Raw genomic sequence first — 20395 nt, 5'->3', positions numbered from 1 at the left:
TTTACACTCGTAGAATGGTGAAGACCAGAGGCACAAATCTCATTTGAATCGTAACCCTGTCACCATGTCCAAACCCTGTTCACATTCATGGGCACGTGAGTCTACAAAGGCAGCATTTTAGTTGGTTACAGAATCACAGAGTTCCTACAACATGGAAGCAGTCCAATCGGCCCATCAAGTCCACACCGACCCTCCGAACAGCACCCCAACCAGACCCAAGTCACACCTGTAACCCTGCATTTCCAAAGGCTAATCCATTTACCCTACACATCCCCAGATACTATGGGCAATTTAGCATGGCCGATCCACTTAACCTGTACACAGAAACTGGAGCACCAAGAGGAAACCCACGCAGACACAGGGAGAACGTGCAGACAGTCACCCGAGGCTGGAATCGAACCCAGGTCCCTGAGGCTGTTGGGCAGCAGTGAGCCTCCATGTCACTGGCTGATCTAGCCAAAGTCTTTTCCCCAGGGTAGGGGAGTCGAAAACTAGAGGGATTAGGTTTAAGGTCAGAGGGGCAAGATTTAGAAGGCACCGTAGAGGCAACCTTTTCACGCAGTGGGTGGTACGTGCATGGAATGAGCTGCCAGAGGAAGTGGTGGAGGCTGGTACAATTACAGCATTTAAAAGGCATCTGGATGGGTATATGAATAGGAAGGGGTTGGAGGGATATGGGCCAAGTGCTGGCAAATGGGACTAAATTAATTTAGGATATCTGGTCAGCATGAGCAATATGAGCTGAAGGGTATGTTTCCGTGCTGTCCATCTCCATAACTCTATAATTACCTCTCTTATAGAATGTCACTGAATCTTTTCACATTTTTTTTAGCTCACAGGTAAAGCTTCGAATATCATCGGTGCTGAAGTTGAGAAACGACTGTCACTTTTTGTCGAGGTTCTGGACATCAACGATAATGCCCCGGTGTTCGCCGAACAAGTCTTTGAAGGCGAAGTTGAAGAATCGTCTCCAGTTGGTAAGGATGTAATGTTTTGGTTTCCTCACATTAACACTGTCACAAATTCAATCCCATGATGCACCAGCAACTGGGCTGTCTCTGATGTTTTCTTCTGTTCGTCAACCAAGAGGTCCCCAGTTCCCCCCACCCTGCTCCTACCATACACCATTCTGGTTGACAGGTTGGCTGTCCCATCTCTCAAAATACTGCCATGACCCCTCCCCCTCCCAGAAGCCTCAACGTCTGTACCCCTTGGAACTCCTTGACATCTATTAAAAGTCTAAAAACACCATTTTCCAGCCCCTGTAGAAGAATCACTTCGGACTCCAAACATGAACTCTGTTTTTCTCTCCCACAGATACTACCAGCCCTGCTGAGTTTCTCCAATAGCTCCTGTTCTTATTCCAATGTCTGATGTTGCTCCTGAATGATGTATGCTGAAAATGTGTTGCTGGTTAAAGCACAGCAGGTCAGGCAGCATCCAAGGAACAGGAAATTCGACGTTTCGGGCCAGAGCCCTTCATCGAATTTCCTGTTCCTTGGATGCTGCCTGACCTGCTGTGCTTTAACCAGCAACACATTTTCAGCTCTGATCTCCAGCATCTGCAGACCTCACTTTTTACCTGGATGATGTACGGGACGTTTTCATATTGCTAGGGGCTACACAAATGCATGTTGTTGTTTTCCATTCCCCAAAGTATTTTGGATGCATTTAGCTGCACAGAAACTTGGCAGAAACTGTTTTATCTCCCTAATGTTCAGTCTCAGATAACACTGACAGTGTCCAATCTGTGTTTATTCCAGGAACCTTTGTGTTAAAACTAAATGCAACAGATGCCGATTTGGATGAAAACGCACAGGTTGCATACAGAATTCTCTCACAGGGAGGCAGTGAAATGTTCCTTGCAAAGTCCAATGGAGAAATCAGAACAATGGCAAAAACCTTAGACAGAGAGGTTGGTGCTGATAATTTCTTTCCTAAAATATTTGTACGTCAAATGACTAAATGCACATCTTCAAAATCAACTCGGGCACGATTTCTTTCCCAGTCTGATTAACATTCCACCCCACTGTTAAAATATTTTACCCTATCACACACCAATAAAAACTGATAAAGAAACATTGAAAATTAGTCGACCATTCGGCCCTTCGAACCTGCTCTCCCATTCAACATGATCATGGCTGATCATCCAACTCAGTCCCTTGTTCCTGCTTTAACCTAAACCCTTTGATTCCTCTTTAAATCTTAAGAACTGTATCTAACTCCTTCTTGGAAATACTCAATGTTTTGGCCTCAAGTGCTTCCTGTGGCAGAGAATCCCATAGGTTCCCCCACTCTCTGGTTGAAGATATTTCTCCTCAACTCAGTCCAAAATAGCTCAACCTGTATCCTTAGACTGTGACCCCCTTGTTCTGACTCCCTGGTCCCCGGGAACACCCTTCCTGAGTTTACCCTGTCAGATCCTGTTAGAATTTTATAGTTTCTATCAGATTCCCATCCACCCCCAATTCTTCTAAACGGCGGTGAATATAGTCACAAACTGATCCAGTATCTGGTTATACATCAGTCCTGCCATCCCAGGAATCAATCCTGGTCAAGCTTCCTTGCCCTCCCTCCATCGCCAGAGCACCCTTCCTCAGATAAAGGAGACCAAACCTCTACACAATACTCCAACTGTCACGTCACCAAGGCCCTGTATGAATTGCAGCAAGACATCCCTGCTCCTATACTCGAATCCTCTCACTATGTAGACCAACATAGCATATGCCTTCCTCGCTGCCCGCTGCACTCAATGCTTACTTTCCTAGAGGATGGGTGAGATTCTAGACTGACCACAGGTCTCTGAGTTCGCCAGAGGCTACGAGCCAATCAAAAGCTGGGTGCCTCTGGGTCTTAAAGACCGCCAGTCAAGGCCTGGTCCTCAGCCAATCCAGGAACGAGATGTTTTATTCAATGGAGACAGTTGGAGAAGCACCTCACGGGGGATAGGGGGGTGCTGACCCAAAGATTCAGAGACAAGTAGATTTTGAGGCCATTCCTTTCAATCCATCTATCACTCACGCCTCTGATTTCACCTCCAGCGGGCCTGGTTACTCTGGTTATTGGAGAAGGTGGGTTGGCAATAGGTGGATGAAGGTAGGAGGTGATGGTGATAGGTCAGTGAGAAGCATGGAGTGGATAGGTGGGGCAGGAAGATGGGCAGGTAGATAGCTAGCTCACCAATAGAATCATAGAATCTGTGCAGTGCAGAAAGTGGCCCTTTGGCCCATTACCTTCTGCAGGGCAGTATTGGATGGGTAGTCATTGGTTGGTGATGCCCACATCTCATGAATGAATCGAACAAAACCTGGTAAGTCTTATAGCTTTATACCACTACACCAGACTTGCTGATGGGACACAGCCTTGTACCACATCTTGTAAGGCACCTGCATGTGTAATTTACCAATAAACGTGAGAAAATAGAGCAATCGGCCGGAAAAATGAATCAACTCCCCCTAGTGGTTGCCAACACTTCACTGACCTAATCCTGGGGCTGACACTACATGGCCTATCCAACTCTAACCATCCTGCTGCACCATTGCCTGTCACCTCCAACCCAATGGTGTCCCACCTTTCCACAGCCAGTCAGAATAACTCCAAACAGTTGACTCATACCTAATTGGATGATGCTCCGATGATGAGTCATTCCCGCAAATATTTATAATTCATTAACAAATGTTCAGGGTGCTTGGGGATTAAGAATATTTTCTTGGAATACTCCCTCTAGTGGTGTGCAGAGTTAATGTTTTATCTCCAGAGTAAACTTGGAGGATTGGATCTCCACCCACACTCCCTGAATTGGGGCTCGTATCCCACCCTGCTCCTGACCCCCGGCATCACCCAGGAGATCCGCAGGAATATCAAGACGAGGGGGACCAGAGGGAGAGGCACAAAGGAGATCAAGGGTTACAAGGAGGAGGCAGGAGAATGGGGTTGAGAAACACCTGCTTCATTGAATGATGGAGCTGTCTCAACGGGCCAAATGGCCTAATTCTGCTCATACACCTCCTGGAGAGGGTGGAAACCTGCCTAGGTCTCAGCCTTCCTTTGCCCACCATGCTCCTTAGCCGTGCTGAATGGATTCTGATTGGTCATAGGCAATAGAGCTGCTGGCGACACAATGGGCCAAATGGCCTCCTTCTATTCACCTCATGTTGAGGAGCAAGAATGAAAGCAACTTTATAGGGTCCAACCCGTCCATGCCAAATGTAATCTCAAACTAAGATAGTCCCACCTGCCTGCTCCTGACCCATATCCCTCCAAACCTTTCCTATCCATGTATCTACCCAAAAGTCTTTTAAACGTTGTAACTGTACCCGCATCCACCACTTCCTCTGGAAGTTCATTCCACACGCAAACCACCCTCTGAGTAAAACATTTGCCCCCCTCCCCATGTCTTTTTTAAATCTCTCTCCTCTGACCTTAACAATGTGCTCCCGAGTCGTGAAGTCCCCCATCCAAGGGAAAGGACAACGGAACATTTCTGGAGGCAAATGTTGTGACTTGGTCATTTGGCTTTCTTTCCTTGTTCTCTTCCTGCTTCAGGTTCAGGACCTGTACACGTTAACAGTGGAAGGCCGGGATTTAAACGGAAAGGCATCAGGATTGTTCTCCACAGCGAATGCTCAGATCAGAATCCTGGATGTTAATGACAACATTCCAACATTGGAAAAGGAGGAGGTAGACTTCATTCTGATAAATGATGTAATCAGAGTGTCTGAACATCTGCACCATTGCTGCTGTGGACCAACTACTAGTGGGGGGGGGATGAACTACAAGAGTATTGATTACTTTTCAATCTCTCTCTCTTACTGTGGAATGCAGCCTTCATTGTCAAAAGCCAACATTTACCGTTTGTCCCGAATTCCTCTTGGCCTGTCTCTCTTGCTTGTGCTTGGCCATTTCAGAGTTGACAGTCGACCCCATCACTGAGGGTCTGGAGTCACATGTAGGCCAGACCGGGTAAGGATGGCAGATGTCCTTGCCTGAATGGCGTTTGTTAACAAGATGGGGCTTTTACACCAACCAACGGTGGCTTCATTATCACCGTCTCTGGCCAGTTCTTTAAATTCCCGATTTGGTGAATTTGATGACAATGGATGACGGGCAGGTTCAATGAGGGTGGTTTGATTGGCAGTATTGGCAGCATTAGGTCTTTTTTGATATAGCTGAAAATGTGTTGCTGGAAAAGCACAGCAGGTCAGGCAGCACCCAAGGAACAGGAAATTCGACGTTTCGGGCATAAGCCCTTCATCAGGACTATGCCCAAAACGTCGAATTTCCTGTTCCTTGGATGATGCCTGACCTGCTGTGCTTTTCCAGCAACACATTTTCAGCTCTGATCTCCAGCATCTGCAGTCCTCACTTTCTCCTCGTCTTTTTTGATATACACAAGGCACATGTAGTTTAATGTAGAGATGTGGGACATCAAACCATCTAGCCATAAGACCAAGAATCATGGAATCCCTACAGTGTGGAAACAGCCCTTCAGCCCAACAAGTCCAGACCAACCGTCCAAAGAATAACCCACCCAGACCCATTTCCCTACCCTATATTTACCCCTGACTAATGCACCTAACCTACACATCCCTGAACACAATGGACAATTTAGTATGGCCAATTCACCCTATCCTACACATCCTGAACACTATGGGACAATTTAGTATGGCCAGTTCACCCTAACCTACACATCCCTGAACACAATGGACAATTTAGTATGGCCAGTTCACCCTAACCTACACATCCCTGAACACAATGGACAATTTAGCACGGCCAATTCACCCTAACCTACACATCCCTGTACACAATGGACAATTTAGTATGGCCAGTTCACCCTAACCCACACATCCCTGAACACAATGGACAGTTTAGTATGGCCAGTTCACCCTACCCTACACATCCCTGAACACAATGGACAATTTAGTATGGCCAGTTCACCCTAACCTACACATCCCTGAACACATTGGACAATTTAGCACGGCCAATTCACCCTAACCTACACATCCCTGAACACAATGGACAATTTAGCACGGCCAGTTCACCCTAACCTACACATCCCTGAACACAATGGACAATTTAGCACAGCCAATTCACCCTAACCTATCCATCCCTGAACACAATGGACAATTTAGTATGGCCAGTTCACCCTAACCTACACATCCCTGAACACATTGGACAATTTAGCACAGCCAATTCACCCTAACCTATCCATCCCTGAACACAATGGACAATTTAGTATGGCCAATTCACCCTAACCTACACATCCCTGAATACAATGGACAATTTAGCACAGCCAATTCACCCTAACCTATCCATCCCTGAACACAATGGACAATTTAGTATGGCCAGTTCACCCTAACCTACACATCCCTGAACACATTGGACAATTTAGCACGGCCAATTCACCCTAACCTACACATCCCTGAACACAATGGACAATTTAGCACGGCCAGTTCACCCTAACCTACACATCCCTGAACACAATGGACAATTTAGCATGGCCAATTCACCCTAACCTGCAGATTTTTGAATTGTGGGAGGAAACCGGAGCACCCAGAAGAAACCCCTCAGACAATATGCAAACTCCACACAGATGGTCACCCAAGGGTGGGATTGAACCTGGGTCCCTGGTGCAGTGTGGCAGCAGTGCTAACCACTGAGCCACGATGCCACCCCAAGGAGAGGCAATAGATTCCAAATGATCCAGTTTTGGAAAAGTGTAGCCTCAGAGAAACCCGAAAGCTTTAAAACAATAAAAGGAGTTTGTCCTTTTAATCAGAGTCATGGGATCCAGAAAGCAAAGAGGTGATGGTAGTCACTGATGATGTTACACCTGGGCTACTGACCTAGATGTTTGCCAACATGAGTTGACTCAGGAGCCTTTTGAAAATGGCAAATGGGTCCCAATTCTGAAATTCCCAATTTCATTTTCCATGCTTTCAATTTCCCCCATGTCTCGTTAAGAGTTACAGGCTGGTCTGATTCACTCGTCCACACCCAACACTCCCAACCTTGTTATCTCCACGTTCCTGAACAGTTTTCATAATGTCAGGCCAGATTCTTAAAGGATCATGTTTCACTGAATCTTGAAGCTGTTGTGAAACAGTGTCTGGCTGAGGGAACCTTTTGGAGGTAAAATCAATCACTCCTCTTCTGCCCGCACTTCCACACCAGGTTTTTGTTAAAAACCGAAAGAAGTGTGGATGTTCTAAATCAGAAAAAAAACCCCAGAGATTGTTGGAAAAGCTCAGCAGGTCTGACAGCGTCTGTGCAGAGAAAGCAGAGTTAACATTTTCTGATTTCTCTCCACAGATACTGTCAGGCCTGCTGAGCTTTTCCAGCAATGTCTGTTTTTTTTTCTGATTTACAGCATCCACACTTCTTTCAGTGTGTAGCAGGTCTGACAGTATCTCTGGAGAGAAACCAGAGAGTGACTCAGCCCAAAATATTAACTCTGCTTTCTCCGCACAGACACTGTCAGACCTGTTGAGCTTTTCCAGCAATTTTCTGCTTTTGTTCAGCACTTCCATTTGCCCTATTTACTGTATAGAAACATTGAACCCTATAGAAATAGTTGGGTGTGTAAAATAATTTTTTTTTAAAAGGTCATTCATTGATAGCTTTTCACTGTTTAAAAAAAACTCCTTTTCATCACAGTTCAATAAAAGTGTCAATCAAACCAATATCGAAAATCTCCATCGTTGAACTAAGGGCAGTTGCAACTTATTAACTTAGTGTAAATAACAAATACATTATAATATAAAATGATGTAAATCATATTGACATTAATATTGACAGCAGAGATCAGGCAGTCAGAGCTGTAAATCAGGGAGGGGTTCAGGCTTTTCAAGAAACTAATGGGTATCTGGGATTTAGTCAAGGCTACTAAACCAAATATCTTCCTCACATTCTCTCTGAATCTCTCACCCAACATCTTAAGACCATAAGACCATAAGACATAGGAGTGGAAGCAAGGCCATTCAGCCCATCGAGTCCACTCCGCCATTCAATCATGGCTGATGGGCATTTCAACTCCACTTACCAGCGTTCTCCCTGTAGCCCTTAATTCCTCGTGACATACATCTTAAATGCATGTTCCCTGCTGTCGTACTATCAGCTCATGATGACAACCATGTGATTGGAATGAAATGCCTTTTGTTTGCTCTCGTCCTCAGTATGAAGTCTCGGTGGAAGAAAATTCACTGAATGATGAGGTCACCCGCATCAAAGTATTTGACAATGACCTAGAATTCAGCGATAACTGGCTGGCCCAGTTCGATATTATCGAAGGGAATGAAGGAGGACATTTTAGGTTCGAAGTTGATGAACAAACAAATGAAGGAATCTTGGTTCTTCAAAAGGTAACAGTGGAAACCTGATAAAGTCTGCGATAGCATGTAGTCAGCGAAACATAGATTCATAGAGTCATAGAGATGTACAGCACAGAAACAGACCCTTTGGTTCAACTCATCCATGCTGACCAGTTATCCCAACCCAAACTAAGGATTCTTTCTTCTAAGATTGCTTGAAATTTTGTGACGTGCAATATGAGGCAAAGGATTTTGGTGAAAAAATAGCAAATTTGATGCCACACATTGTTAATGATCCACAAACAGCTCAGTTGGCTGGACAGCTGATTTCTAATGCAAAGTGACACCAACAGCATGGGCTCAATTCCCGCACTGGCTGAGGTAACCATGAAGGACTCTCCTTCTCCATCTCTCCCCTCACCTGAGGCATGATAACCCTCAGGTTAAACCATCATCATCCATTTCGCTCTCTCTCTAGTGAGACAACAGTCACCCCATGGTCCAGTAAGATTAAGGGGATGTTATTAGTCAAAGCAGGAGCTTGGGGTGGGGGCGAAGGAAGCCAATAAATTGCAAATGACTCCCCCTTTACTCTCAAAGAAGCCCTACCCTAAGTTTCCCTGTGAATCTGTAGCAATCACTCTCATTACACTTTTCATCAATGCAGAACGTTAGGACTGGTACCTATTGGCATAAGGACTTTACAAGGTACATAAGTCTGCAATATTGTGGAAATGTTAGAACTGTATGGTCGTCAGTAAACCAAGAGATTTTTAAAGATGTAAAAATGTTAATGATTGTCCTAACTATCACACTCTCTTTTTCATTCTCTCTGTATTTCGCAACTCAACCTTTCTCTCCTTTTTCAGATCTCTCTTTCCAGACAGGACTTCATACTAGATTACCTGATTTCCTTTTCCTGTTACTTTCTCTACCTTTAGATCTAATTGTGTAATGAGCTGCATTTTTCATCATCAAAGGTCCCAGATGCACTGTTATTTGTGGCAGATTCCTGGTCAAAGTGACTGTTTACCACAGCCTGCCCTCTTCTTTTTAGATTACTTACAGTGTGGAAACAGGCCCTTCGGCCCAACAAGTCCACACCGACCCGCCGAAGCGCAACCCACCGTACCCCTATCTTTACCCCTTACCTAACATTACGGACAATTTAGCATGGCCAATTCACCTGACCCGCACATCTTTGGACTGTGGGAGGAAACCCACGCAGGCATGGGGAGAACGTGCAAACTCCACACAGTCAGTCGCCTGAGGCGGGAAATGAACCCGGGTCTCAGGCGCTGTGAGGCAGCAGTGCTAACCACTGTGCCACCGTGCTGCCCACTAATCTTCTGATCTTGTACAATGCATGTAAATACTCAGGCTGGATGGAAAGCTTATTTGTCTTATCCAAGCTGATCTCTTTTACTCTGTCATAAGACCAAATTGAAAATCACACAACACCAGTTATAATCCAACAGGTTTATTTGAAAGTATAAGCTTTCAGAGCACTGTTCCTTCATCAGACAGCTAGTGGGGTAGGATCATAGACACAGAATTTATAGCAAAAGATCATTATGTCACACAACTGATGTGATGTATTGAACAAACGTCGGTTGCTGTTAAAGCTTTGATCGCTTTGAATGGGTTGCAGATTTCAATTCATTAGTATGTAAATCCCAGAACTTCTTTCAAGTCACATTCCTGAGATAATTTAAGGTTTTATAAAAAAAGATGATAGCTCAGACAATTCGTTAAAGGTGTGAGGTGTTAGAGTCAGTCTGTATCCCAGCCTTGAGTCAGACTGGTTTTATTTCCAAAGTAGGAATTAATGAAATGTCACATGGACTGACTGCCTACAGATGGTGTGCTTTTTGAACAAAATAGAATGTATCTGCAAATATAAATCTGCAAATGTGAATTCAGTCCATAGGCTTGCATGTGAGGGAATGAGAGATTGAGAGAGAGAGAGTGTGTGTGTTTGTTTGTGTGTGGGTGTGTAAGCAAATGTGCATGTGTGCATAAGTACATTCGAGGGTGGTACGTGTGTGTGTGTCTAAGTGTGTAAGTGTGTGTGCGTGCATAAGTACATTATAGGGTGGTACGTGTGTGTATGTGTGTGTGACCGTGTGTATGAGAGAGGGTCTATATGAGTGTGTGAGTATCGTCATGTATAAGAGTGTGTAACGGGTTCACCTGTACAGTGACATGAATCCAAGATCCCAGCTGAGGCTGGTTAATGTAATGTCTGTGCTGAGATTACACCTTTTTTAATAAAACCTTAAGTTATCTCGAGAATGTGACTTAAAAGAAGTTTTGGGATTTACATATTAATGAATTAAAACCTGGAATCATTCAAAAAGCTGGAAGATTTAACAGCAATCTAGATTTGTTCAATATATCATTTCAGTTGGAATACACTATGACCTTTTGCTATAAATTCAGAGCTGAAAATATGTTGCTGGAAAAGCGCAGCAGGTCAGGCAGCATCCAAGGAGCAGGATCGTTTCGGGCATGAGCCCTTCTTCAGGAATGATTTAATTACATTAACCAGCCTCAACGGGGATCTTGGATTCATGTCACCGTACAGGTGAGCCCGTTACACACTCTCATTCCCGAAACGACGAATCTCCTGCTCCTTGGATGCTGCCTGACCTGCTGCGCTTTTCCAGCAACACATTTTCAGCTCTGATCTCCAGCATCTGCAGTCCTCACTTTCTCCTATAAATTCTGTGTCCTATGATCCTGCCCCACTTGATGAAGGAGCAGCACTCTGAAAGCTGGTGATTCCAAATAATCCTGTTGGGCTATAACCTGGTGTTACGTGATTTTTAACTTGGTCCACCCCAGTCCTCCACATCATACAATAAAACCATGAGACATAATGGCAGAGGTAGACCAATCAGACCATCGTGTGACATTTTAAACCAGCACAATGATGAGGCTAAATAATATTAATATATGATATGTGTTTTTCTTGGCTATGACATTTTCCAGTTTGACATGTTTGATAACATTTTCCTAAAATATATGTCTAAATAGGAGAGTCTCAGCTGTCCCAAATTCCTCCTCATAGGTCACCACCTTTTCACACAGAGGTTTTATTTTTAGATTAGATTACTTACAGTGTGGAAACAAGCCCTTCAGCCCAACAAGTCCACACCGACCCGCCACCCACCCATACCCCTACATTTACCCCTTACCTAACACTATGGGCAATTTAGCATGGCCAATTCACCTGACCCGCACATCTTTGTCACTGTGGGAGGAAACCGGAGGACCCGGAGAAAACCCACGCAGACACGGGGAGAACGTGCAAACTCCACACAGTCAGTCGCCTGAGGCGGGAAATGAACCCGGGTCTCTGGCGCTGAGAGGCAGCAGTGCTAACCACTGTGCCACCGTGCTGCCCATGGTGGTCTTCAACATCTCATTGTAATGAGACATCCTCGTGACAGTAAATTGCAATGGTATATTGGTACAATGTAAATATCCTTCTGTAAACTGTGGTGTATGAACATGGAATGCCAACAGCTGCTAACATTGGGTAATATGGGTGATAGGTGCCACCTTTTATGGATTCTAATTGCCTTGACAATGCCAACTTATTTTATTCATTCATTGTGGGAATGAGGGTAACACTGATCAGGCCAGCGTTTATTGCCCATCCCTAATTGCCAAGAGGGCAGTTAAGAATCAACCGTACTGTTGTGGGTTGGGAGTCACGTGTACAGCAAACCAGGTAAGAATGGCAGTTTGTTTCCCTCAAGGTCATGAGTGAACCAGATGTGGTTTTTCTGACAATGAACTCATGGTCATCGTGAGACTCTTTAATTCCAGATATTTGTTGAATTCGAACTGTGCCATCTGCCATGGCAGGATTTGAACCCGGGTGCCCCAAGGTCATTGTCTCTCGCTGGGTGAAAAGTGTGTTTGCTCTATTAATCTATCTGAACATAGAGATAGCACTTCACCCAATGAAGGGGCAGTGCTCCGAAAGTTTGTGATTTTGATTAAACCTATTGGACATTGGAGTCACTGGGGACATTTAAGCGACTGCTGGACATGCACATGGATAGCAGTGAGTTGAGGGGTGTGTAGGTTAAGTAACTATGTTTGACATTAGGATTAAATCTCGGCACAACATCGTGGGCCAAAGGGCTTGTTCTGTGCTGTACTTTTCGACGTTCTATGTTCTATAACCTGGTGTCATGTGACTTCTGACTTTATAGAAACACAGTAAGAGGAGGAGGTCCCTTAGCCCCTCAGTTCAGTTTAGCCATTCAGTGAGATTATGGCTCTGTTTCTCTGAGTTCAAACACCTTTCCAATTGTTTGCCCTTTTAGGACTAACAAGCCCAGTAATGGATCTGGGGTTATAGTACTATAGCGCCACACCCCTGTGAGTTGTCTGCACACTTTTCTTTCTGTCCTCTGGCACATTTCCCGTTTTAATGGATCCACCATCTCTCTCAGTAACCTCAGTCCGAAGGAAATCCCTCCCTAACATTCACCTTCAAACCAATCTCTCCAACTAAGATTTGCCTTTTGTACTTCCTTGTGAATCAGTGCCAGGCGTTTTTAATCACTCTTGTGAATAATCTTGGGATGTTGTGTTAGATTAAAGGGGTGGCACAGTGGCTCAGTGGTTAGCACTGCTGCCTCGTGACACCAGGAACCTGGGTTCAATTCCAGCCATCTGTGTGGAGTTTGTACGTTCTTCCTGTTTCTGGATCGGTTTCCTCCAGGTGCTTCTGCAGACCAAAGGTTAGGGTGAATTGCCCATAGTGTCCAGGGATGCACAGGTTAGGTGGATTGGCTATGGGAAATGCAGGTTTACAGGAATAGGAAAGGTGGGTGAGTTTGGGTAGGATGCTCTTTGGAGAGTCAGTGTGGAATTGTTGGGCCAAATGGCCTATTTCCACACTGTAGGGATTCTAAGATCTGGAACCTTCTGTGATAAAGGGGCCAGATGAAGGCAGTTTATTGCTGCTGTGCATTTTCTATTTTGTACATGTTGAACATAATTTTAATTTATTTATCTTAGCAATTGTAATCCAGCCCCCTTTATGGTGTATTTTTGCAGTGCACAGGGAATGGTGTTTTATTGATGTAACCTTTCAAGGGCTATCACTTTTCAAACCTCCTGTTGTCAGTAACTTTCCCTGCTGAACTTCCCACTGCTTACAGGTTTCAGAACTTAGAACAAAACACAAAAGTTTCGTTTGAAGTTTTGTGAAAAGCTTCCTGAATTTCCAAACACTAAAATAAAACAGAGAGTTTGATTGGATGACCAATTTGAGGAAGGATTAATTTGCTTATTTATTTTTCCTTACTTTTTCATGGGATATAGGCATTTATTGCCCAACCCTAATAAGCTCTGAGTCACATGTAGGCCAGACCAAGTAAGAATGGAAAGATTTCCTTTCCTGAAGAATCCTAGACTAAGTGTGGAATAGAGTTATACAGGGAGTCCAAGGGTTACATTGCTAGGAGAGAACACAAAAAAAAGTGTAGCATTCGCGAGAATTTATAAGGTTAAGGAGGATTTGCTTGAGGTGTTTAAGATAGGACAATTAGAGAGAAAGAATTTCCATTGCTTGAGTCCAAAATGCTTTAAGAGGCATCTGGATGGGTATATGCATAGGAAGGGTTTGGAGGGATATGGGCCGGGTACTGGCAGGTGGGACTAGATTGGGTTGGGATATCTGATTGGCATGGACGGGTTGGACCGAAGGGTTTGTTTCCATGCTGTACATCTCTTTGATTGTATGACTCTAAAATGGGTGAATGGAGTTTAAACATTAGAGCCAGTCCTTTTGTAGGGACGTGGGCTGAAAATGTGTTGCTGGAAAAGCGCAGCAGGTCAGGCAGCATCCAAGGAGCAGGAGAGTCGACGTTTCGGGCATGAGCCCTTTTTCAGGAATGGCTTCAATCTTGAAGAAGGGCTCATGCCCGAAACGTTGACTCTCCTGCTCTTTGGATGCTGCCTGACCTGCTGTGCTTTTCCAGCAACACATTTTTCAGCTCTGATCTCCAGCATCTGCAGTCCTCACTTTCTCCTTTTGTAGGGATGTCTCAGGTACAAATAGATGAAATAGGGTTGGCTACAAATGGTCAGTGGAATGAGACAGATTATTAATTTTAATGCTGAGGTTAGGAAAGGTATTATTCAAAAGTATTGAAGGATATTGGGCAAAGGGGGATTGATGGAATTAGCTAAAATGCATCATGATTTTATGGAGTGCTGGAACCGGTCGCAAAGGCTGGACTGGGGAGGCAATGGACTATACTAATAATGCAGAGACCCAGGTATTATGATCTGGGGACCTGGATTTGAATTGTGAATTTAGAGTCATAGAGTCCTACAGCACGGAAACAGACTGTGCTGACCATAATCCCAAACTAAATTCGTCCCACCTGCCTGCTCCTGGCCCATATCTCTTGAAACATCCTTCGTATGATTTAGAATTTTAACTAGACAGATTTTCTCAGGTGAGGTTTCATTTGGTTTCCCCCTGCATCACTCAGCATTTGATACCTTATTCCCATTGTGCTGACCCACCCTCCCCTTACAGGAACTGGATTATGAAGAAGCACAAATCAGGAATTTGGTCCTTCAAGTCTCCAATAAAGCAGCCTATCACTCGTCAATTACTGGAGGAGGAGGAGGAAGTGGAATGGTATCTGTGGGTAAACCAATCAGAATCAAAGTCAACGTGAATGACAAGAAAGAAGGCTTTTCATTTAAACCAACAACAAAGAAGCTCACTGTTAGTGAGGATCAAACAAAAGTTAAGGTTGGCCAATCATTCGGAAAATATCCAGCCATCAGTGCTGACACTGGGAAAGAAAGTGAACACACCAGGTAACGGGAAGGCCATGGTGTGTGTGTGTGTGTGTGTATTTTCATTCAATCACCAGCTGAGGGTGTCATTGGCCAGGCCAGCATTTATTGCTCATCCCTAATTACCCAGAGGGCCATGATGAGTCAACCCCATTGCTGTGGGTCTGGAATCACATATAGGCCAGATCAGGTAAGGAAGGCAGTTTCCTTCCCTTAAGGACATTAATGAACCAGATGGGTTTTCCCGACAATCAATGAGTTTCATGGCCATTTGAGATTTTAATTCAAGGCTTTTTTTAACTGAATTCAAATTCCATCATATTCCATGGCAGGATTTGAACTCAGGGTCACAGATCAATACAGGGGTCTCTGGATTAACAATCTGGTGACATTACCACTACCATTGCCTAACCTGGCTGCACATGTGTATGTATGCATTCTGTGTGTATGTGTGTGTCTGTATGTGTGTGTGTTTTTGTTTGTCTGTGTGTGTGTATGTGTGTGTCCGTGTGTCTGTCTGTCTATGTGTTATTGTGTGTATGTGTTATTGTGTGTTAGTGAGTTTGTGTGTGTGTCTGTGTGTGTATGTGTTTTTGTGTGTGTCTGTGTGTGTGTGAGACTGTGTGTGTATGTGTTTTTGTGTGTATGTGTGTGTGTGTCTGTGTGTGTGTGACTGTGTGTGTATGTGTTTTTGTGTGTATGTGTGTCTGTGCGTGTGTGTGTCTGTGTGTGTATGTGTTTTTGTGTGAATGTGTGTGTATCTATCAGTGTGTCTGTGTGCGTCTGTGAGTGTGTGCGTCTGTGAGTGTGTGCGTCTGTGAGTGTGTGTGTCCGTGCATGTATGTGTTTTTGTGTGTATGTGTGTGATTTTGTATTAATGCCCACAAGTACTAACACACACTCCTGCTTTCTCGGACAGATATGCAAAGTATTCTGATCCAGCGAACTTCTTCAATATTAACCCTGTTACCGGAGAGATAACACTGAACAAAATGCCTGATCGTGAGTCACCTCATGTTTTTGATGGGAAATACACAGCAACTGTCCTGGCCATCGATAACGAAGGTGAGTAAGGAGTTCAAGAGGGATTGACTTTGAACAGAACATTCAGCTTTAATGTGAAGGAAGATAGAAAGTATTTAATAATATGGAAGGTGTTTATTGTCTGATTAACAGAAGCAAATAGAAACATAAAACTTCAGAGCAGGAGTAGGCCATTCAGCCCTTCAAGCCTGCTACGCCATTCAATATGATCATGGCTGACCCTCTATCCAAATACAATTTCCTGCTTTCTTTTTCTCGATGGCTTTACAATTTAAAAATTATCAATCTCTTCCTTGAACATATTCAGGGCTCTGTGGTAGAAAATTCCACAGCTTCACTCCTCTTTGAGTGAAAATTTGTTTCCTCACCTCAGTTCTAAAACATTCCTTTTAACTTTCAAATGCTGCTTGTGATTCAGGGAGGCCTCATTCTCTTCCATCCCCGAGGCCCCTCACACTCCCCTTCGGCCAATCGCAGCAACTCCTCGTTTCCCTGATCAGCCGAATCCCTTAACCCCAAGCGGCCAGCTTCTCTCCAGACCCTCTTTCTGCCGACATGATAGCCTGACCCATCCTTGCTAAGCTTCCATCTGTGTGTTCCCAGCCATACCTGCAACACTCCCTGAAAACACTGACATTGGTCATTCTCTTTCTCTCTGCGGTTGTTAAGACATTTCCTGCTGGTCATTATTTTAGATTGTCCTGTGTCCAAGATGTGTTTTATTAGATTTCTGTTCTCCAATAAAGAGATTTTTCTTTCTTTCTCCTGCTCTCTCTCGCTCTCTCTCTCACAGGACCTGTTCCTAAAACAGCCACGGGTACTGTGGTCCTTGATGTGGACGATGAGAACGACAATATTCCCCTCATTCACAATCTCCAGCCTTGTATGTGTGAGCAAGCAAAATCTCTGCTTGTCACAGCACACGATGCAGATTCCTATCCGAACGCAGCTCCGTATCATTTCAAGCTCATGGATCAACCAGGCGTCAAAGACAAGTGGAAGATTTTAATGAGAAATGGTAAGATTGCGTACAGTCATAGAGTCATAGAGATGTACAGCACGGAAACAGACCCTTCGGTCCAACCCGTCCATGCTGACCAGATATCCCAAACCAATCTAGTCCCACCTGCCAGCACCCAGCCCATACCCCTCCAAACCCTTCCTATTCATTTACCCATCCAGATGCCTCTTAAATGTTGCAATTGTACCAGCCTTCATCACTTCCTCTGGCAGCTCATTCCATACACATACCACCCTCTGTGTGAAAACATTGTCCCTTAGGTCTCTTTTATTTCTTTCCCCTCTTGTCCTAAAACTATGCCCTCTAGTTCTGGACTCCCAGGGAAAAGACCTTGTCTATTTACCCTATCCATGCCCCTCATTATATTATAAACCTCTATAAGGTCACCCCTCAGCCTCTGACACTCCAGGGAAAACAGCCCCAGCCTGTTCAGCCTCTCTCTGTAGCTCAAATCCTCCAACCCTGGCAACATCCTTGTAAATATTTTCTGAACTCTTCCAAGTTTCAAAACATCTTTCCAGTAGGAAGGAGACCAGAATTGCACGCAATATTCCAACAGTGGCCTAACCAATGTCCTGTACAACTGCAACATGACCTCCCAACTCTTGTACTCAATACTCTGACCAATAAAGGAAAGCATACCAAATGCCTCCTTCACTATCCTATCCAACTGCGACTCCACTTTCAAGGAACTATGAACCTGCACTCCAAGGTCTCTTTGTTCAACAACACTCCCATGGATCTTACCATTAAGTGTATAAGTCCTGCTAAGATTTGCTTGGGGTGGCACAGTGGCTCAGTGGTTAGCACTGCTGCCTCCCAGCATGAGGGTTCCAGGTTCAATTCCAGCCTCAGGTAACTGTCTGTGTGGAGTTTGCATATTCTCCCTGTTTCTGTGTGTGTTTCCTCTGGGTGCTCTGGTTTCCTCCCACAGTCCAACGATGTGCAGGTCAGGTGAATTGGTCATCACATTAGGTATGTTAGTCAGAAGGAAATGGGTCTGGGTGGGTTACTGTTTGGAGGGGCAATGTGGACTGGTTGGGCCAAAGGGCCTGTTTCCACACTGTAGGGAATCTAATCTAATCAAAATGTGGCACCTCACGTTTATTAAACTCCATCTGCCACTTCTCAACCTATTGGCCTATCTGATCAAGATCCTGTTGTAATCTGAGGTAACCTTCTTCACTGTCCACTACACCTCCAATTTTGGTATCATCTGCAAACTTATTAACTATACCTCTTATGCTCACATCCAAACCATTTAAATAAATAATGAAAAGTAGTGGACCCAGCACCGATCCTTGTGGCACTCCACTGGTCACAGGCCTCCAGTCTGAAAAACAACCCTCCACCTCCACCCTCTGTCTTCTACCTTTGAGCCTGTTCTGTATCCAAATGGCTAGTTCTCCCTGTATTCCATGAGATCTAACCTTGCTAATCAGTCTCCCATGGAGAACCTTGTCAACTGCCTTACTGAAGTCCACATAGATCACACCTACCGCTCTGCCCTCATCAATCTTCTTTTTTACTTCTTCAAAAAACTCAATCAAGTTTGTGAGACATGATTTCCCATGCACAAAGCCATGTTGTCTATCCCTAATCAGTCCTTGCCTTTCCAAATACATGTACATCCTGTCCCTCAGGATTCCCTCCAACAACGTGCCCACCACCGATGTCAGGCTCACTGGTCTATAGTTCCCTGGCTTGTCCTTACCGTCCTTCTTAAACAGTGGCACCATGTTAGCCAACTTCCAGTCTTCCAGCAACTCACCTGTGACTATCGATGCTACAAATATCTCACAAAGTAACATTTCAGAGAGGAAGCATGATTGGCAGAGAATTGAATTGAATTTTCAGCAAAGAAATGGGCCATTCAGCCCACCTGTTATATGCTGGTATTTATATGTTTTGCATTAGCTCTCTCTTACTCACTCTCACCTTTTGTTTAGCTTTCCCCAACACCTATCCGTGTACTTCCTCTCAACTGATCCATATTCACTCTGTGTGAAGAAGTCTTTCCTGATTTTCCTTGTACAGAAAGTGATGGCGAAATCCAGAGAGAGAAGAGAAGTGAACATTTCAAGTCCCGTGACCCTTCATCAGAATGGAGTTGCTGTTTTCCCTACTGGATTTATTCATGACCATGTTTTGTCTTTGTGTCTTAGTCCCCTCCCACAGTTGAGAACATCTTCTCTACCTCGAGGGTGGCACCGTAGCTCAGTGGTCAACACTGCTGCCTCACAGCCCCAGGGCCCTGGGTTCATATGACCATAAGACCATAAGACATAGGAGCAGAAATTGGGCCATTCAGACCCTCGAGATGCTCTGCCATTCAATCATGGCAGATAAGTTTCTCAACCCCATTCTCCCCCTTTCTCCCCATAACCCTTGATCCCCTTTACAATCAAGAACCTATCTATCTTCGTCTTAAATATACTCAGTGACCTGGCCTCCACATCGTTCTGCGGCAATGAATTCCATCGATTCCCCACTTTCTGGCTGAAGAAGTTTCTCCTTATATCGGTTCTAAAAGGTCTCCCCTTTACTCTAAGGTTGTGCCCTCAGATCCTAGTCTCTCCTACCAACATCCACTCTGTCCAGGCCATTCAGTATTCTGTAAGTTTCAATTAGATTCCCCCTCATCTTTCTAAACTCCATAGAATATAGATCCAGAGTCCTCAAACGTTCCTCATATATTAAGCTTTCCATTCCTGGGACCATTCTCATGAACTTCCTCTGAACGCGCTCCAACGCCAGTACATCCTTCCTGAGATTTTAGGGCCCAAAACTGCACACAGTACTCCAAATGTGGCCTGAGAATTCCAGCCTCAGACAACTGTCTGTGTGGATTTTACACATTCTCCCCGTGTCTGCATGGATTTCCTCCGGTTTCCTCACACAATCCAAAGAAATGCAGTTGGATTGGCCATGGGAAATTGCCCATAGAGTCCAAGGATGTATAGGATAGATGAATTAGCCATGGGGAATGCAGGATCACAGGCATCGTCGGAGTGGGATGCTCTTTAGAGAGTCAGTGTGTACTTGTTGGGCTGAATGGCCTGTTTCCACACTGTAGGGATTAGAGTCATAAAGTCATAGTGATGTACAGCATGGAAACAGACCCTTCGGTCCAACTCGTCCATGCTGACCAGATATCCCAACCCAATCTACTCCCAGC

The 20395-nt window shown here is 44.6% G+C and overlaps 1 protein-coding gene across 1 annotated transcript in view; it reads left to right on the top strand.

The window, feature by feature from the left end:
• Positions 1–20395, top strand: part of LOC132815114 (cadherin-2-like) — a 59267-nt gene that overhangs the window by 26598 nt on the left and 12274 nt on the right. Inside the window, exons 6-12 of the mRNA XM_060823888.1 lie at positions 833–977; positions 1764–1915; positions 4546–4680; positions 8175–8360; positions 14884–15173; positions 16072–16217; positions 16990–17214. Coding sequence (XP_060679871.1) covers positions 833–977; positions 1764–1915; positions 4546–4680; positions 8175–8360; positions 14884–15173; positions 16072–16217; positions 16990–17214 — 1279 coding nt within the window. The remainder of the gene's footprint in view (positions 1–832; positions 978–1763; positions 1916–4545; positions 4681–8174; positions 8361–14883; positions 15174–16071; positions 16218–16989; positions 17215–20395) is intronic.

Source organism: Hemiscyllium ocellatum, chromosome 4 (assembly GCF_020745735.1).
Source record: "Hemiscyllium ocellatum isolate sHemOce1 chromosome 4, sHemOce1.pat.X.cur, whole genome shotgun sequence".
In the NCBI taxonomy this organism is placed as follows: Eukaryota; Metazoa; Chordata; class Chondrichthyes; order Orectolobiformes; family Hemiscylliidae; genus Hemiscyllium; species Hemiscyllium ocellatum.
This window is presented reverse-complemented; position numbering and strand designations above follow the sequence as displayed.